We start from the raw sequence: 26710 nt of genomic DNA, 5'->3' as shown, positions 1-26710 counted from the left end.
TCATTTATATTGTGCCATACCCCATTCTTTTGTATCAGATGTGAACAAGGGCTATTAAAACCATTCGATTTTGTTTGTATTGTTTTATTTTGTATTATTTGTTTGTTTGTGTTTGTAAGTATTTTTGACCTTCGAGCTACCTAAGGGCCTGTTCACATTGCGGGCGATGCGAGGCGACACCGACTTGCCTCGCCGCGACCTGCCGCGAACTCAGCGGCAATTTACAAATGACTTCTGTATAGAAGTCAATGCAAGTCGCCCCGAGGTCGCCCAGAAGTAGTACAGGAACCTTTTTTCTGAGTCGGAGCGACTCGAGTCGCTCCTCTCAGAACGGTTCCATTGTACAGAACGGGGGCGACTTGTCAGATTGCGACGAGGCAAGTCGTGTCGCCTCGCATCGCCCGCAGTGTGAACCGGCCCTTAACGGTCAAATTTACACTAAAAAGAAAACCTCTGGGACTTAGTGGAAATGAGGGGTTTCCTGTAGATACCTCTGCATTTTGCCATTTACTCTGTCTTCCAGAGATGATTTCATATCCTGCTTGTTACCTTATTCGGTTATGGTTTGTTTGACACTCAAACTTTGTACAACTACCTTTACTTTGATGTTGTACTGAGAGATGATGCTTGATTAAAGCTATATCTTTTCTCTTTTCTTGTTACGATCTAAACCCTTCAATAAACATTTTTTGAATACAAAGAAGACCACTGGTGCTGAAATTTTGTTGTTTTATACTTCATTTCCAAACTTCCAGTCTTAAAGGGATTGTAAATCCTTGAGGTTTTTTACCTTAATGCATTCAATGTATTAAGGTGAAAAACCTTTTGTAGTGCAGCAGCCCTCCAGAGCCTCCCTTTTACTTACTTGAACCGAAACGCTCCAGCCATGGGGAAGAGCAGAGCAGCTCCAGCCACTGTCTCGGGTCCTCATTGGCTGGATTGATGATGCTAATGGCTCCTGCTGCTGTCAACCAAAACCAGTGACACAGGAGCCGGGGGCCAACTCCTGCTGTCTGTGTCAATCGACGCAGCAGCAGGACTCGGGAGCGTGCCCACACGAGTGCCCCCAGGAAATGTGGGTCTCCGTGGGGGCACTTGAGAAGAGGAGGAGCCAGGAGCACCGCTGAGGGACCCCAGAAGAGGAGGATCTGGGCCCCTCTATGCAAAACCCTTGCACAGAGGAGGTAAGTCTGACATGTTTTTATAAAAAAAAAAAAAAAAAAAACCTTTACAACCCCAATCAAAAAGGTGAACTTAGGCTTTAATGATTTTTTTTTAGTACTAATAATGTACATTATGGGGGTTATTTACTAAAGGCAAATCCACTGTGCAATTGAAAGTGCACTACCAGTGCAATCGCTGTAGCTCTGAGGGAGACATGCAAGGACAATAAAACAACAGCATTTTTTCTTGCACATCACTGGATGATGAAATCAGTAGAGCTACCCCTCATTTCAAATACATCCCTCAGATCTACAGCGACTGCACTTTTAATTGCACTTCTAGTACAGAGTGGATTTGCCTTTAGTAAATCAACCCCTATGTCTTTATAATTGTTCTGAGCTTTGAACCAGGTAAATGAGTGAGAAACTGTAACAATCAAATTTCCAAAATTCAGTAAAAGTTTCTTGTATTTTTACTTTTACAAAAAGATAAATATCTTAGTAATGTGCTGGGCCACCTGTAAATACTAAAACAGGACCAAGCAGATCCAGCAAATGACTAATTTATAAAACTACCTATTTGGAAATGTAATCAATTAAGGTGTCCAAACACCCTTTCACAACAATTTGGTTTGAAAATGCCATTGTAATGTCACAAGTATGCAATAATGTAGGCTTATACAGCTATCAGATTGTATACATACCAAAGACAAAACAAAATTGAGGAGTGCCGTCCCACTGTAGATGATGACAGTAAACAAAGTTGTCACTGTGGTAAAAAGTAAGCTTACATTTCGGCTCATTACAATCCAGAGGGACTCCAGTATCTAACATAAAACAAAAAAATGCATCTTTTTAATATAAATAATATAAATATATATTTTTTCATATGTGCAACAATTAGCCACTTTATTAGGCATAAGTAATGTAAAAATGATGAGCGTAGAGTGGTTGTAAAGCCTCATATGCCCAGTGAAGTATATAGCCTCAGATGATACAAAGAGATTAAACAAATCTACCCACATAAGGTTTACTTGTTTATCTGCAGTCTTCTCTTTCCTACATCCTGTCAAAAGTGCTGATTTTAGATACGTTATTATCACAGAGGAGGAGGTGGGAAGCTGCAGTTGGAGCTTTTGTACAGTGTGAGCGCTGATTGGAGGAAGAGGACACCCCCCTTTTACACACAGCACAGGAATGAAGGAATGATGCAGAGCTGCATTTTATCTCTGGTGTTGCGATAATTTATCAGAAGTGACACATGCTGATAACCGAGGAACGACACTCTGAGCCATGGAGAGAGACAAGTAACCACTACAGATACACTGTATGTGGTTTGTTCAGATTTCATGATTGGGGTTTACAACCACTTTAAAATTCATCATTCTACACTTATACATGCTAGACAACAATACACATTCTACATGGCAGCCAGAATTGATATTTTTGTTAAAACGGTTTTGTGGGAAAGGCTGTGAGCTGTCACATGCACTTGCCGATTCTTTTAGGGTTCCTTCTCCTGCTATTTCTATCTCGTGTGCTGTCATTATCACTGACTACTCATCCACTGTGGCTCCTTCTCTTGCTTGCCTTGTGCTGCAGGTTGTAAGATCTCTTCCCTTAGTGTCTCTGCTTTCCTCTCAAGTCTATTTTACATATATATATATATATATATATATATATATATATATATATATATATATATATATATATATATATATATTTTTTTTTTTTTTTTTTTTTTTTTTTTTTCAAAAGGTGAACTTAGCCTTTAAATCTCTTCTGGATTCTCCTTTGGAACTACCATCTACTATTTCATACTAGTGCAATGAATTGTTTAGGTTTGACCTCATGTTACATTGTTTTTCTAAGTCTAAAGGAGACTGTACATGGAATACTGTAAAAAAATTAAAACAACTCAAAATGAATTCACGTGAAAAGAAAAACTTGCAAAAAAATTGCATGTTCTCCTTCCCAGCTGTCTGAGCTGTCAAATGTCACTCCTTTCAAGAGGATTCCTAATCACCCAAATGTGAACAGGGTCCAAGACTGCATAAAAAGAATTATGCATATTTGTGGGTGGGGCAATGTTAAAAGTTGCCAAAGTTAAGGAACGGTGTCCTGCTCCAGTGCAAAGGAATGCATCGTCATTCAGCTTTGTGTGGGCCTTCAGCATAACAAATGTTAGATTCTGCATTTGCATTTGCTCCCTTTGACCTGATCTCCACCATAGCTACGCGAGGGCACTGCTCTGGGTGGGGGGCTTACAGACTAGAGCAGGGGTCTCAAACGTGCGGCCCTCCAGCTGTTGCAAAACTACAAGTCCCATGAGGCATTACAAGGCTGACAGTTATAAGCATGACTCCCTCAGGCAGAGGCATGATGGGACTTGTAGCTCCACAACAGCTGGAGGGCCACTAGTTTGAGACCCCTGGACTAGAGTGTAGTAAATAGACCATCCGGTAATATATCCTGTTGGCTGAGGGGTGGGAGGAAGCACCCCAAGTACCTTTTAAGGGTTCTATGTGCACGTGGCATTAAAGTGTGCAACCAATGGTTTTTACATAACACCTGTCTACCTGAAACTAAGCTGAGTGTTTGAATTTTAACGCCAAGTTTCAGAATTTTGCATTGCGAAGTTCATACATTTCAAATATAGCCCTGTGTTTACAGTAATGGTCAGAGATACAGAGACTCCGTCTTACCTGTCCATGTCAATGGACTGTATATAAAGTCTGGGTTTTGCTAGCCAAAGTGGGCGTACCTGAAGGGTTCTACAGGGACTGGGTTCCATATCGATGGACCACGGCACTGGACCTGTATAGCACCCTGTGGCTGACTCAATGAGTTGCAGCAAGTGCTAAGGTGAGCCCATGTAGGATGTGGGTGCCTGAAGCAAACAGTACAGGCCATCCCCACATTGTGGAGTCCGGGTACAGTTCCCCAGGTTTTATCGATCTGGATATATGGCTTCTGTGTAGGCATTAGTAGATAATGAGGTTTTTACTGAAAAATTCTAAGAAAAATAATAAACTAGTGGAGTTGATTTCATTGCAAAAGAGGGATATCACCTTCAGACACTAGAAAAAAACTAAGGATTCAGGGAATTGAGTAAAGTTATAAGGAAACCTATCCCTTCACTTTGGGGAAAGGAAGCTTTGATAGGAAAAGCATGTGTAGAAAAAAGGCCAACTATCCAACAGTCAGAAGCCTATAGATCCCTCTAAACCCTTCACTTCTGTGAAAGGGAGGTCCATGTTAAGAAGGATCTTACCTCATAGACAAAGAATCTCTAAATAAAAACATGCATAAATGTGAGAGCCCTCTTAGCAAATAATCCAAGTGGAGATATGGAGAAGGAAAACAAACCCTAATGCTAGGTAAAATAAAATAAAATTAGCACTGAATCCTTTTAAAGGAGAGAGTGTATCGATCAACAACACCTGTATAAAAAAAAAGGTTAGGCAGGGGTGAGAATATAGCATAATGCAAGCTGGCATAGGACATCAGGACAAGAAAGTCCATAAATGTTTCAAGGGTGCGATATTCACATTATAAACCTGCCTGACCAATAATGAAATATGATTCTAGGAATTGTAAAACTAAATCCTCTAAAGGGCTGAATCCTGTGTAGAAGAGTTAGAGGTAGAAATTCTAGTATCAATGTTAGGAATATTAGCCTGTGATATTGTAAAGAGACTTAATATGAATATCACAGCTTCAGCAAGAATTATTTCCCAGTAACCAGGTCCCAAGAAGGTCTCAACAGTGTCCTGCCTGCTGATCCTCAAGGGAAGTACAGAACTTATTAGTGATGTATACTTCTTTGCAGGGAAGAAAGACAGCACACCAAGTCCAGAACCCTCATTTTTCAAAGGTGGGGAAAATTAGATGCAGAGATCCAAAAAGCCCCCACCTTGACTTCAGAAATTTAAAAACAGTGTGGTTATGAATGGCATACCCAACATCTCGTGCAAAGAATAGGGCAACTGGTGAGTTAAAGAGGAGTTCTCAAAGATGAGGTCCAGCAGATGTGAGATTAAAGATCAATTAAGAGAGGGATCCTCCAATTACTTAGGAAACTAACTGTTCCATAGAACCAGACTCAACATGTAGGCAAGCAGATACATTCATTAGGAGAGTCCTCCCAGATTGGGGGAAAGGGATAATTCCCACACTGCATAGAATCCAGCAAACAGTTAGCGGGACTACTTAGCAACCTTGGTTACTGCTCAAAATCCTGAATCTTGAACGCAAAAGGAATAAATTATAAAAGGGCTGAGGTCGAGCACAAGGACCATGTCAACCGAATTTGCAAATTTAGGGCGGGCGGCAAGTGGTTAAAAAAAAAAAAATTTCTTTGTTGGTATGCTACCTTTTTTCTCCTCCTATGACACTTAGGGATCTACTTATAAAACCTTCACTGACATTCATGCTGGCTGGGAAAATTTCACCCATATTTTATGTATTAAATTGCTAAACGTCAGAGCCATCTAGTGACTAAAATGCAGTATAGATTTCTGAAATACCTCAGTGAGAAAATATTCTACATTGTGGCTATTAGATGGAGCTGACGATAATGGCAAATAATCTATTACAGAAAATAAGGGAATTCATCCAGCCTCCAGGAATGTGTGTGCCATTCATCCAACAAATGTTTTATAAACTTTAACTAAACGAGATGTAGTTATCGTGACAATACAATCAATTAGGCGTATGACCTCTTAATTGGGGTTCCAGTTTTAGGATTAGGTAGCGCCAAACACCCCACTCTAATATATTACTAACCGTACGACCTCTTAGTATACATGTACAAATATGTCAGTAAAGGGAACACATGCAGACATGTAAATGTGGGAATATAGAAAAAGTAGAAGCACCTGTCAAAACTGCTAAATGTATGCATAAAATTGTATGAAAGGCACAGCTCCAACATATCACATAAAAAAAGGTTGAATACCCGCACTTGTTTTTCACAAAGCCAAAAAACTCTAGCCAAGGTTTTATATACATAATCTCTCTATCTATATACACACACACACAGGTGCATCTTATAAAATTAGAATATCATCAAAAAGTGGATTTATTTCAGCAATTCAATTCAAAAAGTGAAACTCATATTTTATATAAATGTGTTACTCACAGAGTGATATATTTCAAGCATTGATTTCTTTTAAGTAAGAGGATTATGGCTTACAGCTAGTGAAAACCCCAAATTCACTATCTCAGAAAATTTGAATATTACATAAGACCAATAAAAAAAAAAAAAAAGGATTTTTAATACAGAAATGTTGGCTTACTGAAAAGTATGTTCATGTATGGTACATTATGCACTTAAAGCGGAGGTCCACCCTAAAGTGGACCTTCCGCTCATCGGAACCCTCCCCCCCTCCGGCGCCACAATTGGCACCTTTCAGGGGGGAGGGGGGTGCAGATACCTGTACAGTACAGGTATCTGCACCCACTTCCGGGATAGCTCTCTGCGGAAAGGGGCGTAGATTACGCCCCTTTCCGCAAGTGCCCGCCCCTTTCCGCAAGTGCCCCGCTGCCTGCTGGGAAACAAACAGATCCCAGAGGCAGCGGGGACCGTCCTTATTGCACAGCGCGACTTGCGCATGCGCAGTAGGGAACCGGGAAATGAAGCCGAAAGGCTCCATTTCCTGATTCCCATACCCAAGATGGCGGCGGCAGCACTCGAGAGACGATCTAGAGATCGGCTTCGGGTGCCGACATCGCGGGCGCGCTGGACAGGTAAGTGTCACTATTTTAAAAGTCAGTAGCTGCAGTATTTGTAGCTGCTGGCTTTAAAAAAAAAATAAAAATAAATAAAAAAAAAAAGGGGAGTCCCGGTGGACTCCCGCTTTAATACTTGGTCAGGGCTCCTTTTGCATGAATTACTGCATCAATGTGACATGGCATGGAGGCGATCAGCCTGGGGCACTGCTGAGATGTTATGGAAGCCCAGGTTGCTTTGATAGCAGCCTTCAGCTCATCTGCATTGTTGGGTCTGGTGTCTCTCATCTTCCTCTTGACAATACCCCACAGTTTCTCTGTGGGGTTTAGGTCAGGCGAGTTTGCAGGCCAATCAAGCACAGTTATACCATGATCATAAAACCAGGTATTGATACTTTTTTGCAGTTTTAAAGTCCTGCTGGAAAATGAAATCAGCATCTCCATAAAGCTGGTCACTAGAGGGAAGCATGAAGTGTTCTAGTATATCCTGGTTGAGGAGATGCAGTAATTCAAGCAAAAAAGAAGCCCCAACAAAGTATTGAGTGCATACTATACTGTACATGGAAATCAGTAAGCTAAAAAAAAAAAAAAAAATTATTGCTCTTATGTAATATTCAAATTTTCTGAGATACAGAATTTTGGGTTTTCACTAGCTGTAAGCCATAAACATCAAAATTAAAAGAAAAATGCTTGAAATATCACTCTGTGTAACACATCTATATAATATAGGAATTTAACTTTCTTAATTGAATTACCGAAATAAACTTTTTGATGATATTCTAATTTTATGAGACGCACCTGTATAAAGTTATAGTAGTTAAGGTTAAAAAAAAAAAAAAAAGACGCCAGTCTATCCAGTTCAACCTGAGTGTGTGCATTTGTCACTACAAAGCAGTTGCTCTTCCCTGGAGCCATGTTCCACATGTCAAACGTTTATCAAGTTTATAAGTGTTCCCCAAAAATTACCCTTTTCATAAAAATAATGCAAATTCACATCGCTATCCTACAATTTAAACTTCTTCCACTATACACAGAATGCTATTAAATTACTTTTGCCAATTGCCCTCACTCAAATTTACCATGCATCTGTACAATTTATTTTAGACCCTAGGCAATTAAAAGGAACCTGTCACTTTAAGGGCAAAAGTGACACTTCCCTTTATAGACACTGCCATCCACACACACTGATAATCAATTTTGTCCCACTCCTCAATGCACTGCATCTGCCATTCTCCTAGGAAGCAGTGCTCAGGCCTAAGCTATCAATCACCACGCCCGAGTGGATTCAGTTTTCAGTTTTCCAGCAGGAGAAAAGGACAGAGGGAAACATGTGAGTGGGGACATGGGTTATCAAAAGTGAAATAAAATTTTTAAAGGCATGATCAATTACTATAATTATACAATATGGACAGAAAACGAAAGAAAATAGCTCACCGAAAGAAAAGTTTCAATATTTTCATGTACAAATGAAGCAATATCTTGCCAATCCAACATCTCCCCAAGCCAACTGTTCTGGCGTTGTATTGGCATCTTCTGACCCTTGGTTCTGCTGGAGCTGGTCACATTCTACCAAGATAATAAATAATCCTCAATCTCAAAATAAATCATTAGAAAACAATGTAAAGATGTGTACTAAGGCTTACAGTAGTTGTCAACCAAGATGGTGAAATGTGACAGTTGAAATAGCTAGAAAAAATAAATCACCCAAGCTTCCCCATATCATTTTATATTGATATAAGTCCCAAAAGAACAATAAATGGTTGACAGATCTCCCACAAACTTGAAGAACATTTTCAGGTGGAATGACCATTTAACCGGATCACATGCACAGGAATGGAGTTGGCATTTCAAATCTATTACCTTTTATCGAGTGTGTTGAACTGAGAAATTAACAAGGGTATGAAACAAAATAGCAAAAATCTGTCCCAAAATTATGTAGTGTGTCATAACTGCAAGCTGGTAGAGCATTTTAACTTGTTTGTAGGATACATATGAGGCTACCAAATATAAAACTGAAAGGTACAATGCCGGCTTTAAAATTCAAGATACTTCTGATGTGTTAGGTGGATTTTGCTATGGTCAAGGTAGCGTTAAAATGGTTCTAAAGGCTCAAGATTTTTTACCTTCATGCATTCTATGTTTTTTTCCCCAACGCAAATTATATATATATATATATATATATATATATATATATACACACATACATACATACACACACACACACATATATATATATATATATATATATATATATAAATAAAAGGACCTGTCATGCTGTATTGTTATCACAATGACATTTTTTAAAGGGACAGGATAAAAATTTAAATTTTTTATAAAATAAATAAAAAAAATAAATTAAAAAAATGTTTAAAGCACCCCCATCCCAGTGCACAGCAGTGAACGCATACATAGGTCGCGCCCACATATGTCAACAGTGTTTGCACCACACATGTGAGATATCACAAAAAAAATAGCGTTTGAAAAATTGCTGCACAAAAAACGTGTGACATAAAAAACTAGTTTGGGGGTTCTAAGTAATTTTTTTTTTTTTTAATTCTTTATTTATAGGATTTTCCAAAATTTACAAAAAACCACGATTCATATATAAACTATTTCACATGTTAAATACAACATCATTTCTTATACAGGTTATCTTCCTATTCCCTCCCCCCCCCCCTTCCCACCCCTCCCTCACTCGATCCTACTCCATGGGACTCCTTTTAACTAGCTTTCAATCCTCTTCAGATAGCTTTCAGTTTTACCAAACAATACCCAAAGACGCCATTTATTTTGGTACCTTTCCTCCAAGTTATCCAGTTTGTACATTGACTCTTCTATGATTCGAGTCTTTTCTAACCTATCTGCCCACTCCCTCATTGAGGGCGGGTCAGCTCTTTTCCATCTAAGCGGTATCAATGATTTAGCAGCATTTAATAAAGAGGGTATCAAGGAATACGCATACTCCTTCTCTCCTTTTTCTATATCATGAAACAAACATACCCATGGATCCCTCCTAATCCTTTCCCCTGTTATTTCAAAAATAGTTTCTATTACTTTATCCCAAATTATCTGTATCTTAGGGCACAGCCACCATATGTGGGCAAAAGACCCCTCCCCCATGCAGCCTCTCCAGCATAGCCGGGGGGTCGCACTGCATATTTTATTTCCTTGTTGTGGGGTTATGTACCATCTTGTTAAAAGTTTATATGACATCTCTCGTGTTTGCGAATCTACGGTAACCGAGTAGGTTCGTCTAATTATCCTATTTCTATGGCCATCATCACCTAAGGACCCGATTTCGTTTTCCCATTTTTCTAAATAGGGAGGGTAATTTTGCTCTATTCTTTCTATTAGAATTTTATAAAATTTTGAGATTCTTTTTTGAAGGCACTGTCGGTTCACTAATAGCTTCTCCAACGGTCTAAGTTGTTCCATACCCCGTAGTGGCTGTGGTAAAGACTGAATAAAATAATATAATTGAAAATATCTCCATTTGTCTAATGGTTTATGTCCCCATTTCCCTATAATTTCTTCATATGTGCACATCCTATTACCTTCCATCACCTCCTGTATTTTAATATTATCTTTCTTAACCCAACTACTATAATATAAATATTCCTCTTGACCTGGGATAAAGAATTTAGTGTCCAGTAGTGGCATTAGTGGTGAGTTGTGTTCCCAGTTATGTCGTTTGTTTATTGTGTCCCATATCTGAAATAAATTTTTTGTGAGTGTGCTTGTGTTAGGGCCTAATTCTCTGTGTTTTGCAGGTATCCATACTATTTCCCCTAAATCCCTTCTACTTAACTTAATTTCTAATTCAGCCCAGTCCTTACCCTTTTTATTATAAATCCAGTCCGGTATTCGAGAGATTGCTATAGCCTCATAATTAGTGATGGACGAACGTTTCGCCCGGCGGTCGTTTCGCGGCGAATTTCCGACATTCGCGGTCCGCACGTTCGAACGCCTTTTTCCGTCGTTCGCCGCGGCGGACTTACGTGTTTAATGTATACAAGAACTTTAACCTTTGGTGACACGTTTATCATGTGATACAGGACAGCCAATTGAGACATGACAGCACATGGACACTTGTACATTCCCCCTAACCTATAAATACACCCGATCCGGTGGCCATTTTACATTCTTTCTTCTGTTACGATAGGGACAGGTTCCTGTGTGGAGTAGGGAGAGATAAACCACTAGCTATTTGGTACACAAAAGTTCTTTTCAGGACTGGTATAGGTGTTAGGTGTTGATAGGTTTGCTGTGCTGCTGATTCTTGCAGCAGCCTGAGTGTCTTTTGTTAGTTTAGAGAAAGGGAAAGGACGGTGTATGCTACAGGGACAGCCAGATTAGTCTTTCATCATCATCATCATCATCATCATCATCATCATTAGCTGTTACTATCAAGGTCCACAAAAGAGCTGTTCCAGTAACCACTAATCGTTCTCTTTTTTTGCCAATTTGTATAGGGACAGGAAGGAAGCAGTGTTGTCAGGCAGTGAGGGTAATTTTAAAGACTTGCTGTTATTATTAGTTCCACAAAGGTTCTTTTCAGGACTGGTATCAGTGGTACAGTAATAGGCTTGTACATGTATAATATTCTTTCTTCCAAATATAGAAAGGATATTATACTTGACTGCTGCCCTTCTGCTGCAGTCTGCTAAACATTCACAACTCACTTGTTCCACAAAAGTTCTTATAAGGACTGGTAACTTGGTATAGGGTGCTACGGTACATAGGCTTGAGTGCGGTACAGTCTGCTGTTCTGTAAGGACCGCTATCGGTCCACAATAGATAGGGTTGACGTGCACCACTGCTGACCGCTGCCCTATACTGCAGCAGTCCTTCAGCGGTATAGGGACTGACGTACAGTCTGCTAATCACTAACACACAACCTGCTTGTTCCACAAAAGTTCTTATAAGGACTGGTAACTTGGTATAGGGTGCTACGGTACATAGGCTTGAGTGCGGTACAGTCTGCTGTTCTGTAAGGACCGCTATCGGTCCACAATAGATAGGGTTGACGTGCACCACTGCTGACCGCTGCCCTATACTGCAGCAGTCCTTCAGCGGTATAGGGACTGACGTACAGTCTGCTAAACACTAACACACAACCTGCTTGGTCCACAAAAGTTCTTATAAGGACTGGTAACTTGGTATAGGGTGCTACGGTACATAGGCTTGAGTGCGGTACAGTCTGCTGTTCTGTAAGGACCGCTATCGGTCCACAATAGATAGGGTTGACGTGCACCACTGCTGACCGCTGCCCTATACTGCAGCAGTCCTTCAGCGGTATAGGGACTGACGTACAGTCTGCTAATCACTAACACACAACCTGCTTGTTCCACAAAAGTTCTTATAAGGACTGGTAACTTGGTATAGGGTGCTACGGTACATAGGCTTGAGTGCGGTACAGTCTGCTGTTCTGTAAGGACCGCTATCGGTCCACAATAGATAGGGTTGACGTGCACCACTGCTGACCGCTGCCCTATACTGCAGCAGTCCTTCAGCGGTATAGGGACTGACGTACAGTCTGCTAAACACTAATACACAACCTGCTTGGTCCACAAAAGTTCTTATAAGGACTGGTAACTTGGTATAGGGTGCTACGGTACATAGGCTTGAGTGCGGTACAGTCTGCTGTTCTTTAAGGACCGCTATCGGTCCACAATAGATAGGGTTGACGTGCACCACTGCTGACCGCTCACCTATACTGCAGCAGTCCTTCAGCGGTATAGGGACTGACGTACAGTCTGCTAATCACTAACACACAACCTGCTTGTTCCACAAAAGTTCTTATAAGGACTGGTAACTTGGTATAGGGTGCTACGGTACATAGGCTTGAGTGCGGTACAGTCTGCTGTTCTGTAAGGACCGCTATCGGTCCACAATAGATAGGGTTGACGTGCACCACTGCTGACCGCTCACCTATACTGCAGCAGTCCTTCAGCGGTATAGGGACTGACGTACAGTCTGCTAATCACTAACACACAACCTGCTTGTTCCACAAAAGTTCTTATAAGGACTGGTAACTTGGTATAGGGTGCTACGGTACATAGGCTTGAGTGCGGTACAGTCTGCTGTTCTGTAAGGACCGCTATCGGTCCACAATAGATAGGGTTGACGTGCACCACTGCTGACCGCTGCCCTATACTGCAGCAGTCCTTCAGCGGTATAGGGACTGACGTACAGTCTGCTAATCACTAACACACAACCTGCTTGTTCCACAAAAGTTCTTATAAGGACTGGTAACTTGGTATAGGGTGCTACGGTACATAGGCTTGAGTGCGGTACAGTCTGCTGTTCTGTAAGGACCGCTATCGGTCCACAATAGATAGGGTTGACGTGCACCACTGCTGACCGCTGCCCTATACTGCAGCAGTCCTTCAGCGGTATAGGGACTGACGTACAGTCTGCTAAACACTAACACACAACCTGCTTGGTCCACAAAAGTTCTTATAAGGACTGGTAACTTGGTATAGGGTGCTACGGTACATAGGCTTGAGTGCGGTACAGTCTGCTGTTCTGTAAGGACCGCTATCGGTCCACAATAGATAGGGTTGACGTGCACCACTGCTGACCGCTGCCCTATACTGCAGCAGTCCTTCAGCGGTATAGGGACTGACGTACAGTCTGCTAAACACTAATACACAACCTGCTTGGTCCACAAAAGTTCTTATAAGGACTGGTAACTTGGTATAGGGTGCTACGGTACATAGGCTTGAGTGCGGTACAGTCTGCTGTTCTGTAAGGACCGCTATAGGTCCACAATAGATAGGGTTGACGTGCACCACTGCTGACCGCTCACCTATACTGCAGCAGTCCTTCAGCGGTATAGGGACTAAGAGTTTTGTCACAGGGTCATTTAAAAAATGACAGGCAGAGGAAGAGGCAGGCCCTTCCGCAGGGGTGGTAGGGGTAGGGCAGGAGCAACAGGCTTGAGCCAAAGTGGGAAGTTGCAGAAGGTGCGTTCAATTACTTTAAAGGATGCACCAGACTTGGTTGAGTGGCTCGCTCAGCCTTACTCTTCTGCACCCTCCTCATCCTCTCGATCTGCACCCTCTTCTTCACTCTCTGCTATGTGCACCCCCAAAGACACTACCACCAACAACACGACCACCACCACCACCACCACATACCTTCCGCTTGAGTCACTGGAATTATTTTCCGATCCATATCAAGAGGACATTTCTGATGCGCAGCCACTCTTGGTATTGGATCAGGAAGAGGAGGTAGCAACAAGCGCTACTCAGCAGTCTGACGCCAGTACCCAGATCAGCCCAAGGAGGAGGTTGGTCCCCGGTGTTGCTGCCTACTCCGAGATCTCTACTTATAGCGGTGGGGAAGGTGACGTTGATGATGACGTGTCTAGTGATGTCACGTGGGTGCCCACAAGAGAGGAAGAGGAGGGGAGTTCAGAGGGAGATATGGACCAGCAGATAGGGAGGAGAAGCAGCAATGACTTACATTGCACAGCAGGGACAAAGCAGACTGCAAATGTATCAGGAGCGAGTCATCGACCATGTACGGTCACATCTGGCGCTCCCAGGACACCGGCACATGGCTCCGCAGTGTGGGCTTTTTTTAACGTGTCCGCTGCTGACAATAGCGTTGCCATCTGCAATCTTTGCAGTCAACGCGTTAGTCGCGGTAAGCCCAATACTCACCTAGGGACGACCGCCTTAAGAAGGCACATGAGCAGCCATCACCGAGCCCAGTGGGAGCAACGGAACACACAAAGCCACACTGCAGGCTCTCACCGTCCAGCCTCGTCTTCTACTTCTCCTTCTCCTCTCTCCTCACAATTGTCCTCCACTCCACCTTCCATCACGCCAAGCTCACATTTTTCTGCAAAAAGGCAGGCTTCCGTGGGCCTAATGTTTGAGCGTAAAAAAATGATGATGCCGGATAACCCTCTTGCCCAACGGTTGGCGGCTGGCTTGTCAGAACTCATAGCCCGCCAACTACTGCCATATAAACTGGTGGACTCGGAGGCCTTTCGCAAATTTGTGGCCATTGGAACACCACAATGGAAGGTCCCAGGAAGGAAGTATTTCTCAGAGAAGGGCATCCCAGAGCTATATGGCCATGTTCAGCGGCAAGTGAATGTATCTCTGGCACACAGTGTCGGTGCCAAGATACATCTGACCACAGACACGTGGTCTAGCAAACACGGGCAGGGAAGGTATATCAGTTTTACTGCCCACTGGGTGAACCTTCTGACGGCCGTCAAGCATGTAACCCGTGGCACCCGTGTAGATTTGGTTTTACCGCCACGGATTGCATGCAGGCCTGACTCTTCTTCTCCTCCTCCTACTCCATCCTCCTCCCTCTCCTCCTCAGCTGCCTCCTCCTTTTCCGCTGCTAGCGTCTCTTCCACTGCACCGCCCAAGCTCCCCAGAACCTATTCCACATGCCAGGTGAGACGTTGCCATGCCGTGCTGCGTCTGTTGTGCCTGGAAGCAAAGAGCCACACTGGCCCGGCACTCCTTTCAGCTTTGCGTTCACAGGCAGATGAGTGGCTAACACCGCTCAATTTGACAGTTGGTAAAGTGGTGTGTGACAACGGTGCCAATCTGCTTAGCGCATTGAAACAGGGCAAAATCACGCACGTGCCGTGAATGGCACACGTCTTAAACTTGGTCGTGCAGCGATTCCTTGTCAAATACCCTGGGGTCCAGGACATCTTGCGGCAGGCAAGGAAAATCTCGGCCCATTTCAGAAGATCTTACACGGCCATGGCTCGCCTTGCTGACATTCAGCGGCGACACCATCTGCCGGTCAGACGTCTTATTTGCGATTGCCCGACGCGATGGAACTCAACCTTCTATATGCTTGATAGGCTGCTCCAGCAGAAACGTGCAGTTAACGTCTACCTGTATGAACTCTGCGAAAGAAACGGTTCTGGGGAGCTGGGTTTTTTTTCACCGCGCCAGTGGCTGCTCATGCGCGACACATGCAGACTTCTGCGGCCATTTGAGGAGATCACCAAACTGGTCAGTCGCAGCCATGGCGCCATCAGTGACATGGTACCTTATGCCTTCTTTCTGGAGCGTGCATTGCGTCGTGTCATTGATCAGGCTGTGGAGGAGCAGGAGCGGGAAGATGAGGAAGTCGCAATGCTGGATGAATTCCCAGGGGGGGCTACTCTATCTGAGACAAGTCAACAACAGGAGTCTGATGAGGAGTCAGAGGAGGATGGTGCCGGGGCGGATGAGCAGGAGCAAGAAGAGCATGCTTTAAACCTTTCTGGGATCCCTGTTGTGCGAGGATGGGGAGAGGAGAATGAAGAGGACGACATTATCCTGGATGATGAGCAGGAGCCAGGCCACCACACCGCTTCCACTTTAGTGCAAATGGGGGCCTTCATGCTCCAGTGTTTTAATAGGGACCCCCGTATAAAAAGCATGAGGGTCAAGGACCAGTACTGGGTGGCAACGTACTTAGACCCCCGGTACAAACACAAAATGGCGGAAATGTTACCGCCGTCGCAGAGGGCTGTCAGAATGCAGCACTTCCAGGCCTTGCTTCGAGAAATGCTGCATTCTGCTTTTGCGTGCGCTGGCAGAGGAGCAATTCCCACTCCCAGAGAAGGATTTGCGGGTACCAATCCAACAGCGCCTGCAAGAAGAGGCCGGTTTGAAGATGTGTTGGTGACTTCGGATATGAGGTCATTCTTTCAGCCGACCCATCGACAGGTGTCATCCGGATCCAGCATCAGGGAACGCCTAGACCGTCAGGTGTCCGACTACATTGGGTTAACGGCCGATGTGGACGCTCTGAGGAGTGATGAACCCCTAGACTACTGGGTGGGCAGGCTTGACCTCTGGCCAGAGCTTGCCCAATTTGCAATCGAACTGTTGGCTTGCCCCTCATCCAGTGTCCTGTCCGAAAGGACGTTCAGCGCAGCAGGGGGGATTGTGACCGATAAGCGTACTCGCCTAGCTCACCACAGTGTTAACTACCTCACATTTCTAAAAATGAATGAGGCATGGATCTCGGAGGAATTCAACACATGTGACCAGTAGACCATGTATATGTCTATAAACTATTTTTTTAATCAAGCACACAGACCTTCTTAATTCATTTGGCTCACTTCCTTGACCCAAAAAAGCACACCGTACTATATGCCCCTACCCTCCTCTTTGAAGAGGTTGAGCGGTGTCATATTTCTACTGGGGCTGCTTATGATATCCCTGTGCTGTGCTGACTTCCTCCTGGGGGTTCTTATTATGAAGGGATCACACTATCCCTGTGCTGTGCTGACTTCCTCCTGGGGGTTCTTATTATGAGGGGATCACACCATCCCTGTGCTGTGCTGACTTCCTCCTGGGGCTGCTTACGGTGCTGCTGTCAGTGCTGTATGTCACGGTGCTGCTGTCAGCGCTGTATGTCACGGTGCTGCTGTCAGCGCTGTATGTCACGGTGCTGCTGTCAGCGCTGTATGTCACGGTGCTGCTGTCAGCGCTGTATGTCACGGTGCTGCTGTCAGCGCTGTATGTCACGGTGCTGCTGTCAGCGCTGTATGTCACGGTGCTGCTGTCAGCGCTGTATGTCACGGTGCTGCTGTCAGCGCTGTATGTCACGGTGCTGCTGTCAGCGCTGTATGTCACGGTGCTGCTGTCAGCGCTGTATGTCACGGTGCTGCTGTCAGCGCTGTATGTCACGGTGCTGCTGTCAGCGCTGTATGTCACGGTGCTGCTGTCAGTGCTCTGTATTACGGTGCTGCTGTCAGATGCCTCTATCACGGTGCATGTGTCATTCCGGTATGTCACGCTGCTGGTGATCATCTCCTGCACCCTCTTCTTTGCCTACCCTGGTCCCTGACCTTCCCTCTCCTCCATTGCCTTCATTAGCTCCATAGTCCTGAATTGTTAGAACAATTTCCCAAATAAAATAAAAATGCTTGTAGTTATCGATCCCAAATTCACCTCATACATGTATTATGTCATTGTCCAGATGGTGGGACTACGTTTTACCCCCTAATAATTACCACGTGGCCGCAAATTCGACATGAAGGTTTGCAAAGTTCGCCTCCCATTGAAGTCAATGGGGCCCGCGGCGAACGTTCGGTTTCGCGAACGTTTGGGTCCGTTCGCATTTCGCGTTCGCGAAACGTCCCGTCGGAAGTTCGTCCATCACTACTCATAATACTTTTGGAGATCCGGCATTGCCAACCCTCCCCTTTCTTTACTTCTGATCAGGGTATTCCGAGCCACCCTTGCCGCTTTTTTTTTCCATATAAATCTGTTAATCAAGATTTTTAATTTATTTAAATAAACCTGTGGTAACACTATTGGGATCATTTGGCATGTATAGGAAAAGATTGGTAAAATAAACATTTTAACTACGTTTATTCTACCTGTCCATGATAGAGCTTTATATTGACACCTTTCCAAATTCTGTTTAATTTTATTTAATAAGGGTATATAATTGGCCTCAAACAGATCACTCACCTCTGCTGTCAGCCTTATTCCCAAGTAGACCAATTCCCTCCCACACCATCTAAAGGGGAATTTAGACCGAAGACGGCTCTGCTCTGTTATAGAAATATTCAGATTCAGAATTTCGGATTTAGATGTATTAACCTTGAAGTTAGAGACCTTCCCATAACTTGATAGTTCTTCCATTAGTGCTGGTATGGAAGACCCAGGGTTGGAAATATAGAGCAAAAGGTCGTCGGCAAACGCCGCAACCTTGAACTCCCTGTCAGCAGCCCTTATCCCATAAATGTTTGAATTCATCCTAATGGCCCTCAACAGAGGTTCTAGTGACAGTATAAATAATAATGGGGATAGCGGGCAGCCCTGTCTTGTCCCATTGAATAACTCAAGGGGGCAGGACAGGGCCCCGTTTATTCTTATTCTAGCTTTAGGGTGGGTATAAAGGGCGTCTACCCAACCCCTCATACGGTCCCCCACTCCATACCTTTCCAGAACCTCAAACAAGAACCTCCACCCCACTCGGTCAAATGCCTTTTCCGCGTCTATTGACATGAGCACCGCAGGGGTGCCCCGTCTTACCGCTTCTTGGCATAACATAATGGTCTTTAATGTGTTATCCCGACCCTCTCTCCCCTCAATAAATCCAACCTGATCCTGCAATATCCATTCTGGCACATGTGGTCCCAATCTCTCTGCAATAATTTTTGCAAACAATTTAATGTCTGAATTTAATAAAGAAATTGGCCTATAGCTTTCTACTGCCGCCGGGTCTTTTCCCTCTTTTAAGATCAGGACCACATGTGTCAGAAGTGTTTCTTCACGAAATGCTTGACCCTTCCCCACTGCATTAAAATAGTCGCATAATCTTGGGACTAGCTGTTTTTGGAATTGTTTATAGTAGGAGATCGGGAAACCATCGGGCCCCGGGCACCCTCCTTTAGCTGTATTTTTGATCGCCCTCTCAACCTCCGCCCTTGTTATTGGGGTTTCTAATGCTTCCATTTCTAATTGCCTGGCCCTGGGGATATCTAACTGATTTAGATATTCCTTTATTCCCTCCTCTACTTGATAGGGGGTTCTAAGTAATTTAATTTTCCAACAAAAAAATACAGATTTTTTTTCCAAAAAGGTTGGGTCCTTAAAGAGGAAGCAAACAATGCCTTTTTTTTAATTTATTTTTTTAGTGATCCGCAAAGTAAAGGCATAACATAATGTGCTAGTATGCATCGCATACTAGCACATTATGTAAAACTTACCTGCAAATGAAGTCCTCGTTGTCCCTGCTGGAGGCTGCATCCATCTTCGCCTGTCTTTCTTCCGGGTCCACAGACTCCAGCTGTGTGACTGGCTGCAGCTGCAGGAGCTGGCAGTCACATCACGGGGCTCTGAAGTACAGCATGGCCTTTCTTTCAAGGTGCATGCGCCAATGACCTCATCGGCGGCGTATAGAGTAAATATCTCCTAAATGGTGCAAGTTTAGGAGATATTTATAGTACTTATAGGTAAGCCTCATTATTGGCTTACCTATAGGTACATACAATCAAGGGCAGTTTACTTCCGCTTTAAGTGGTTAACAAATAAATCATGCATAAAACAACAGTACTTTTGTTACATGAAAATGCCATGTATCCTTTGTAAAACTTATACAATGTGAAGTGTGATTTTGGATTACCATGCAACATGTTATAAGAAAATCCATGCAACAGAGTCAATCAAGTTTTCATTGCCCAAACTATGAAAGGAAAGTGTGTGCAATAAAGTATTAGGAATTAGCCCACAATTTTTAAAAAGTTTGTAAGCACAGTGTAAGTTTACTGATAAAGATACTACTAAAGATACCTTTGTGATCCAGGAATGATACAGTCTGTCCCAAAGTTCTAGAACTTGTTTCTCAATTATAGCGGTGTTGTTAACTTTTTCTCCTAGTACCTTGTGTAGCTGCAAATCAATTTAGACATTAATTTTACATGGTAAAACAAAGTACAAAAACAAAAGTATTAATCTCCTGGTAACACAAATGATATATGCTGTGAAAAAGTATTTGTCCCCTTCCTGATTTTTTTTTTTTTTTTTTTTGCATATTTCTCGCACGTAAATTATTCAGATCAAACAAATTGTAATATTACACAAAGATCACCCGAGTAAATCCAAGATGCACTTTTTAAATAATTTCATTTAATAATGGAAAAAAGCTGTTCAAAACTGCCTGGCTCTATGTGAAAAAGTAATTTCCCCCTCCCATGCTGAATCATGAATGAACTGTTATTAACCACAATTTTTTTTGTAAAGCTGAGTTCAATTTCACTTGCCACACCCAGGCCTGATTACTGCCAGACCTGTTGAATCAAAAAATCCCATCACATGCCTGGACTGATGCCTGTCTCAGCCTCTCAGCGAACCACTAAGAGTCTGAGATGGCCGCTCCCCGACCCTCCACAGCTCAGCGCTCCATAGAGAGGGGGGGAGGGGCGCAGAGCGGAAAGCTGCTGACTTACAGTCAGTGGCTCTCTGCTAGGGGAGCTGAGAGAACCAAGCCATCGGCAATGTTCGATCGCTTGGTTTTCAGTGCAGAGGCGCCGGGGGACAGATGCAGCATCGAACTGATGCTGCATCCACCTAGGCAAGTATGATTCTGGGAAAGAAAAAATAAATAAATAAAGAAAATACTTCTCTTTTAAGGTAAAAGAAAAACTGTGTTAAGGCAAAGACAAAGCACTGCAATTGAGAAGTATAAAATGCAGTTCAAACCTATTAAAGATAGGGATCCAGTAGGTGAGTGGGCAGGTGGAATGAAGGAGCTAAGTCACATGGGCTGTTCAATAATAGGGAAGAAATGCTCAGGATAGAAACTCACTGAAAACCGAGCATGTACAGTGTTGCCACCACAGCTGCAAAATCTCTAGCTGAATTGGGGACATAAGGGGGAGATGGAGTGCAGCAGGATCAACCAGGTTTATTGCAGAATACAGAAAACGAATCTCATAGTGACAGAGTATGAACAGCATGTAATAAAGCACTTATTGATAGTTTTCTATGATGTAGGTTTAGTGACACTCTAAGCTCACAGAGACAAGAGCACTGCATTTCTGACAAAATCAGCATGTATTTTCTGTACTTGCTGAAAATGTTCTTTGTCTGGAAATTAAAAAATAAAGCAGCTATTACATCCAAGGACTGGTAAGGTACAATATATTATATGCTCGCTTTTGGATTTAGAGATGCTTTAAAGAAAACCATTACTTAATCAGTAAAGCACAGGTTTACGTCAATGTATTTATTGATTGTGTTAAGTAAAATTTGCAACTCATAATTTATGCACAAAAATAGGATTTTTATAACAGCTTACCTGTAAAATTATTTTCTTGGAGTACATCATGGGACACAGAGCCTTAATTACTTAATGGGTTATAGGCCACCTTCAGGTGATGGACATTGGTATACCCAATCCAGGAAGTTCACTCTATATAACCCCTCCTACTTCTAGGAGCACATCCGTTTTTGTAGCAAAGTTATATACTTAAAGTGGACCTCCATCCTGAAATGGAAGTTCTGCTCATCTGATCCCTTCCCCCCTCCAGTGCCACAATTGGCACCTTTCAGGGGGGAGGGGGGTACAGATTAGAGGTCGACCGATATGGGTTTTTCTCTGGCCGATGCCGATGCCGATATTTAGAAATCATGGCGGCCGATAGCCGATATATGATGCCGATTTTTTTGGGCCGATATGTTAGGCCGATTTTATTTTATTTATTTATTTATTTTTAATCCCCCTTGATCTAACACACCTTTCCCACTGGGGCGTTTTAAGGCGCTTTTGGGCTAAAAATAGCGCCTGTAAAGTGCCTGTAAAATGGCTCCCCTGCAGTCTGTGTGAAAGACAGAGTGCTTTCACACTGAGGCGATGCACTGGCAGGATCTTTAAAAAAAGTCCTGCAAGCAGCACGTTTGGAGTGGTGTATACCGCTCCTCCACCACTCCTGCCCATTGATATGAATGGGCACCACTGCCGAAGCGCATGCAATGCGATTTGGCAGCGGTGCTTCATGGGCGCATTTAACCTCTTCCTTGGCCGCTAGCTGGGTTATATGTGCCCCACTAGCAGCCAAATAGCACCGCTAAAATGATGGTAAAGAGCCGCTAAAACTTGCGTTTTACCATCAACGCCTGCCCGCTCCAGTGTGAAAGCGGCCTTCATACGCGATACAGAAAATTTCTTACACTTAAACATTTATTAAACAAAACAAACCTCCAATCAGTTTACTTGTATGTATGATTTAGATAAAAAAAAATATATATATATATATATATATATATATATATATATATATATATATATATATATTAAATAAAAACAGGTAGTCAAAACTTTTGGACAAAAAAAAAAAATGGGCTAACTTTACTATTTTTATTTTATTTTTATTTTTTAAATGGTGTATTTTTTTCCCAAAAAAATGCATTTAAAAGACCTCTGTGCAAATGCCGTGTGACATAAAATATTGCAACAACCGCTATTTTATTCCCTAGGATCTCTGCTAAAAAAATATATATCCTTTTTGGGGGGGTCTAAGTGATTTTCTGGCAGAAAATACAGGATTTTTTACTTGTAAGCAACAAGTGTCAGAAAAGATTTAGTCTTTAAATGGTTAAACTGAGAACTTCTACACACAGAGATGACTTCATTCATTGAAGTGTAAACATTGTATCTTTCTGTTCTTTTCTTGGCAGCCTGCCCAGAGTGGAGGAAAGGGTTGCTATGACACTCAGTCAACTTAGACCATTCTATACAGAAGTCATTTCAAAGTCCCGCTGTAGTTCTAAATCGGCTTTTTATCAGCACAAATCGGCCGATGCCGATTATTTAAAAAACGGCAAATATCGGCCGATATATCGGCCGGCCGATATATCGGTCGACCTCTAGTACAGATACCTGGATAATAGACACCCCCCCCTCCGTTGTGTTCTGGGAAACACACTGTTCCCAGGACACAGCGGGGACCAGTGGAGACGCACAGCAACTCTTGCATGCACAGTAGGGAACCGGGCAGTGAAGCCGCAATTCTTCACTTTCCGATTCCCTGACAGAGGATGGCAGCGGGGCAGCGGAGAGACGAGCGATTGCTCATCATCTGCCGCCGACATCGCTGGACCATGGGACAGGTAAGTGTCAATTTATTAAAAGTCAGCAGCTGCAATATTTGTAGCTGCTGGCTTTTAATATTTTTTTAAAGGTGCAGCTCCTCTTTAAATCACAAAAAAGAGGGGAGAGACCGCTGTGTCTCATGATTTACTCCAAGAAAAGGATTCTACAGGTAAGCTGATATAAAAATCAAATTTTTCTTATCGCACATCATGGGACACAGGGCCTTACGTAATTACTTTAACCCATAGCAATGCTACTTGAGGGGAGGGAGACATAACCCAGAGGGTACCCCCAGATTTGAGGACCTATACTACTGCCTGCAGCACACTGCACCCGAAGGTGATATCCTCATACCTCCTCACATCCACCTGTTAAAATTTTGTGAATGTATGCACTGAAGACCAAGTTGCAGCCTTACAGATCTGAGCCATGGAGACCTGATGACACACTGCCCAAGAAGTGCTAATCGCCCTGGTAGAGTGCGCCTTAACTTGAAAAGGGGGAATCTTACCCCTTAAATTATAAGCTTGAATTATAACTTGCCAAATCCACTTAGCGACAGTGGATCTTAATACTGCCTGTCCTTTCTTAGGACCCTCTGGCAGAATAAATAAGACATCAGTCTTACGAATCTGAGCAGTTGCCTTTAAATAGATTTTCACTGCTCTCACCACATCAAGACAATGTAGTGACTTTTCTTCCCTGGGACATGGTTTTGGAAAAAAACTATGGCAGGACAATATCTTGGTTCAGGTGAAAACCTGAAACCACTTTTGGCAAAAAGTCTGGACAACACCACACCACACTGTCCTCATGAAAAATCAAATATGGCTCTTTACAAGAAAGAGCAGTCAATTCCAAAACCATCCTAGCTGAGGCTATAGCAACCAAAAATACCAGCTTCCTTGTCAGAACGACTAGGGGAATATGTTGTATCGGTTGGCAAATGGCTGTTTTTGTAACACAGACAAAACTAAGTTCAAGTCCCAAGGATTCAAGGGAGGTTTGACTGGCGGATTAAGCCGTAGCACCCCTTGCATAAAACACTGGACTAAAGAATGTATAGCAAGCGGTCTTTGAAATAAGACTGATAAAGCTGAGACTTGGCGTTTAATAGTACTCAAAGCCAATTTCATCTTTACCCCTAATTGTAGAAAGGCAATAATTCTGTCTATGATATATCTCCGAGGGTGCCAACCCTTGGATTCACACCAGGAAACATAAGCCCTCCAGACCCTATAATATATAGTTCTGGAAGCTGGCTCCTTTGCATTAATCAGGGTAGAGATAACTGACCCGGAAAGCCCACTTAACACAGGTGGTGGTATTTGATCACCACCGTTTTGTTTTGTTTTTTTCGTTTTTTTATTATTATATAAAACGAAAAATTCAGAATTTTGAAAAAAAAAAAAATGTATTTCTTCATAAATTTAGGCCAGAATGGATTCTGCTACATGGTCTTTGGTAAAAAAATACCAATACGTGTATACTGAATGGTTTGAAAGTTATAGAGTCTACAAACTATGGTATTATATACACTGGAATTTTTATTTTATTTTTTATACTACTAATGGCGGTGATCAGCGACTTATAATGGGAGTGCGATAGTGTGACGGGCAATCTGACAGTGAGTGGGAACTGACCATCACAACCAGTGACACTAATACAGTGATCAGCGCTAATACTATACACGGTCACTGTACTAATGACACTGGCTGGGAAGAGGGTTAACATCTCAGGTAATCAAGGGGTTAAATGTGTGTCCAACAAGTGTTAATTTGTGTAATATATGTTGATTTTTACTTGATTGCCAGCACAGAGCTCTGGGCTGTGATTGGGCACAAACAATCAGCAGGTCCAGCCATGAATCATTGGCTGGGACCTGCTGATAAGACTCCTTTTGTGCCCAATCACAATGTCAGAGGGGGGGAGGGGGGGGTCATGCACGTGCATTAAACCTGAAAACAAGCAGCAACATAAAAAAAAAATATTATTAGATAAGCACCTGAACGACCACAACATACAGGGATATACAAGGCAATACTGACATATAATCACACACATAGGTTGGACTTGATGGTCTTTTTTCAACCTCACCTACTATGCAACATACCAGTACGTCGCTTTGTTTGTATGGGCCGCCTGTCAGCAGTGCAATGCGGGTGGTCCACAAGTGGTTAAAAGAAGTGAGGATGCTACACTATGCTAAACAGGGCCCTGCCACAAACTTTTTGGAACTGGGTTTGTACTTTGCCACCTTTTTGCTGCCCTGTCCCAACTTTTTCAGACCTGTTGCTGTCATTAATCTACAATGTGATTTTTAAATGGTACATTTTCTCAGTTTAAACACTTGATATGTTTTCTATTGTGAATAAAATATGGGTTTTTGAGATTTGCCAATTATTGCGTGTAGATTTTACATAGCGTTCAAAAATTTTTGGAATTGGGGTTGTACTATTCAAAACTGAGGGGCAGCAATTGCTAATTGTTACTAGGTGGCAACAGTAGTTTATGAGAACAGGTTTTCAGACTTGTCGAAACAACTGTTGCTTCTGGAGAGCCATCAGCCATCTACCTGATTTACAGCTATATAATTGTTGCCTGATCCTTTGAAAGCAGCCAGATCAGGTGACTGCCATCTCTTGCATATAAATCTTTTAGAACTGCTATCCTGCAAAAGTGTTTTTGGATTGACCCAATTCCAATTTAAACTTAAAACAATATCAAACCCAAAAGCAAACATTTATTATATTGCAGTGTACCAATTTTCTTAGATGTGGTGGCTGCATTAGATTCTTTTCTTTAGGTATTTTTCAACTCTGTTTTTCAGTGCCGTTTGGTTTTGGGTTTTGTAGTTTTAAAGTGGTTGTAAACCCTTACAAACCACTTTGACCTACAGGTAAGCCTAGATTAAGGCTTACCTGTAGGTCCAAGAAATATCTCCTAAACCTACACGGTTTAGGAGATATTTGCCCAAAGACAGGCACCGCTGTCTACGGCGCATGCGCCGTAGACATCGGCACGCAGGCGCACTGAGCGCGGCATTTCCAACAATGGAGCTGCCGCGCGTGTCGGCTCCCGTGCGCATGCGCGGGAGTGACGTCATCGCGGCTCCGCCGAATGACAGCGGCGGAGCTGCGAGACCCCACCGAAAAGATGGATGCGCCGGACTACAGGGGACAGCGGTGACATCGCTGGCTCCTGTGTCAGGTAAGTGACACATAATG

General features: G+C 43.0%; 1 protein-coding gene across 3 annotated transcripts in view; it reads right to left on the bottom strand.

Moving 5' to 3' along the window:
* Window positions 1-26710, bottom strand: part of TMEM245 (transmembrane protein 245) — a 198941-nt gene that overhangs the window by 38339 nt on the left and 133892 nt on the right. For all 3 annotated transcript variants that reach the window (XM_077491921.1, XM_077491919.1, XM_077491920.1), the window contains 3 exons: window positions 20183-20281; window positions 8331-8462; window positions 1868-1990 (listed from right to left, as the gene is read on the bottom strand). In XM_077491921.1, the coding sequence (XP_077348047.1) occupies window positions 1868-1990; window positions 8331-8462; window positions 20183-20281 (354 nt within the window). The remainder of the gene's footprint in view (window positions 1-1867; window positions 1991-8330; window positions 8463-20182; window positions 20282-26710) is intronic.

This window comes from Lithobates pipiens, unplaced genomic scaffold (assembly GCF_037356315.1).
Source record: "Lithobates pipiens isolate NorthernLeopardFrog02 unplaced genomic scaffold, aLitPip1_a1.2 Scaffold_19, whole genome shotgun sequence".
Taxonomy (NCBI): Eukaryota; Metazoa; Chordata; class Amphibia; order Anura; family Ranidae; genus Lithobates; species Lithobates pipiens.
The sequence above is the reverse complement of the archived record's forward strand: the minus strand, read 5'-3'. Positions and strand labels throughout refer to the sequence as shown.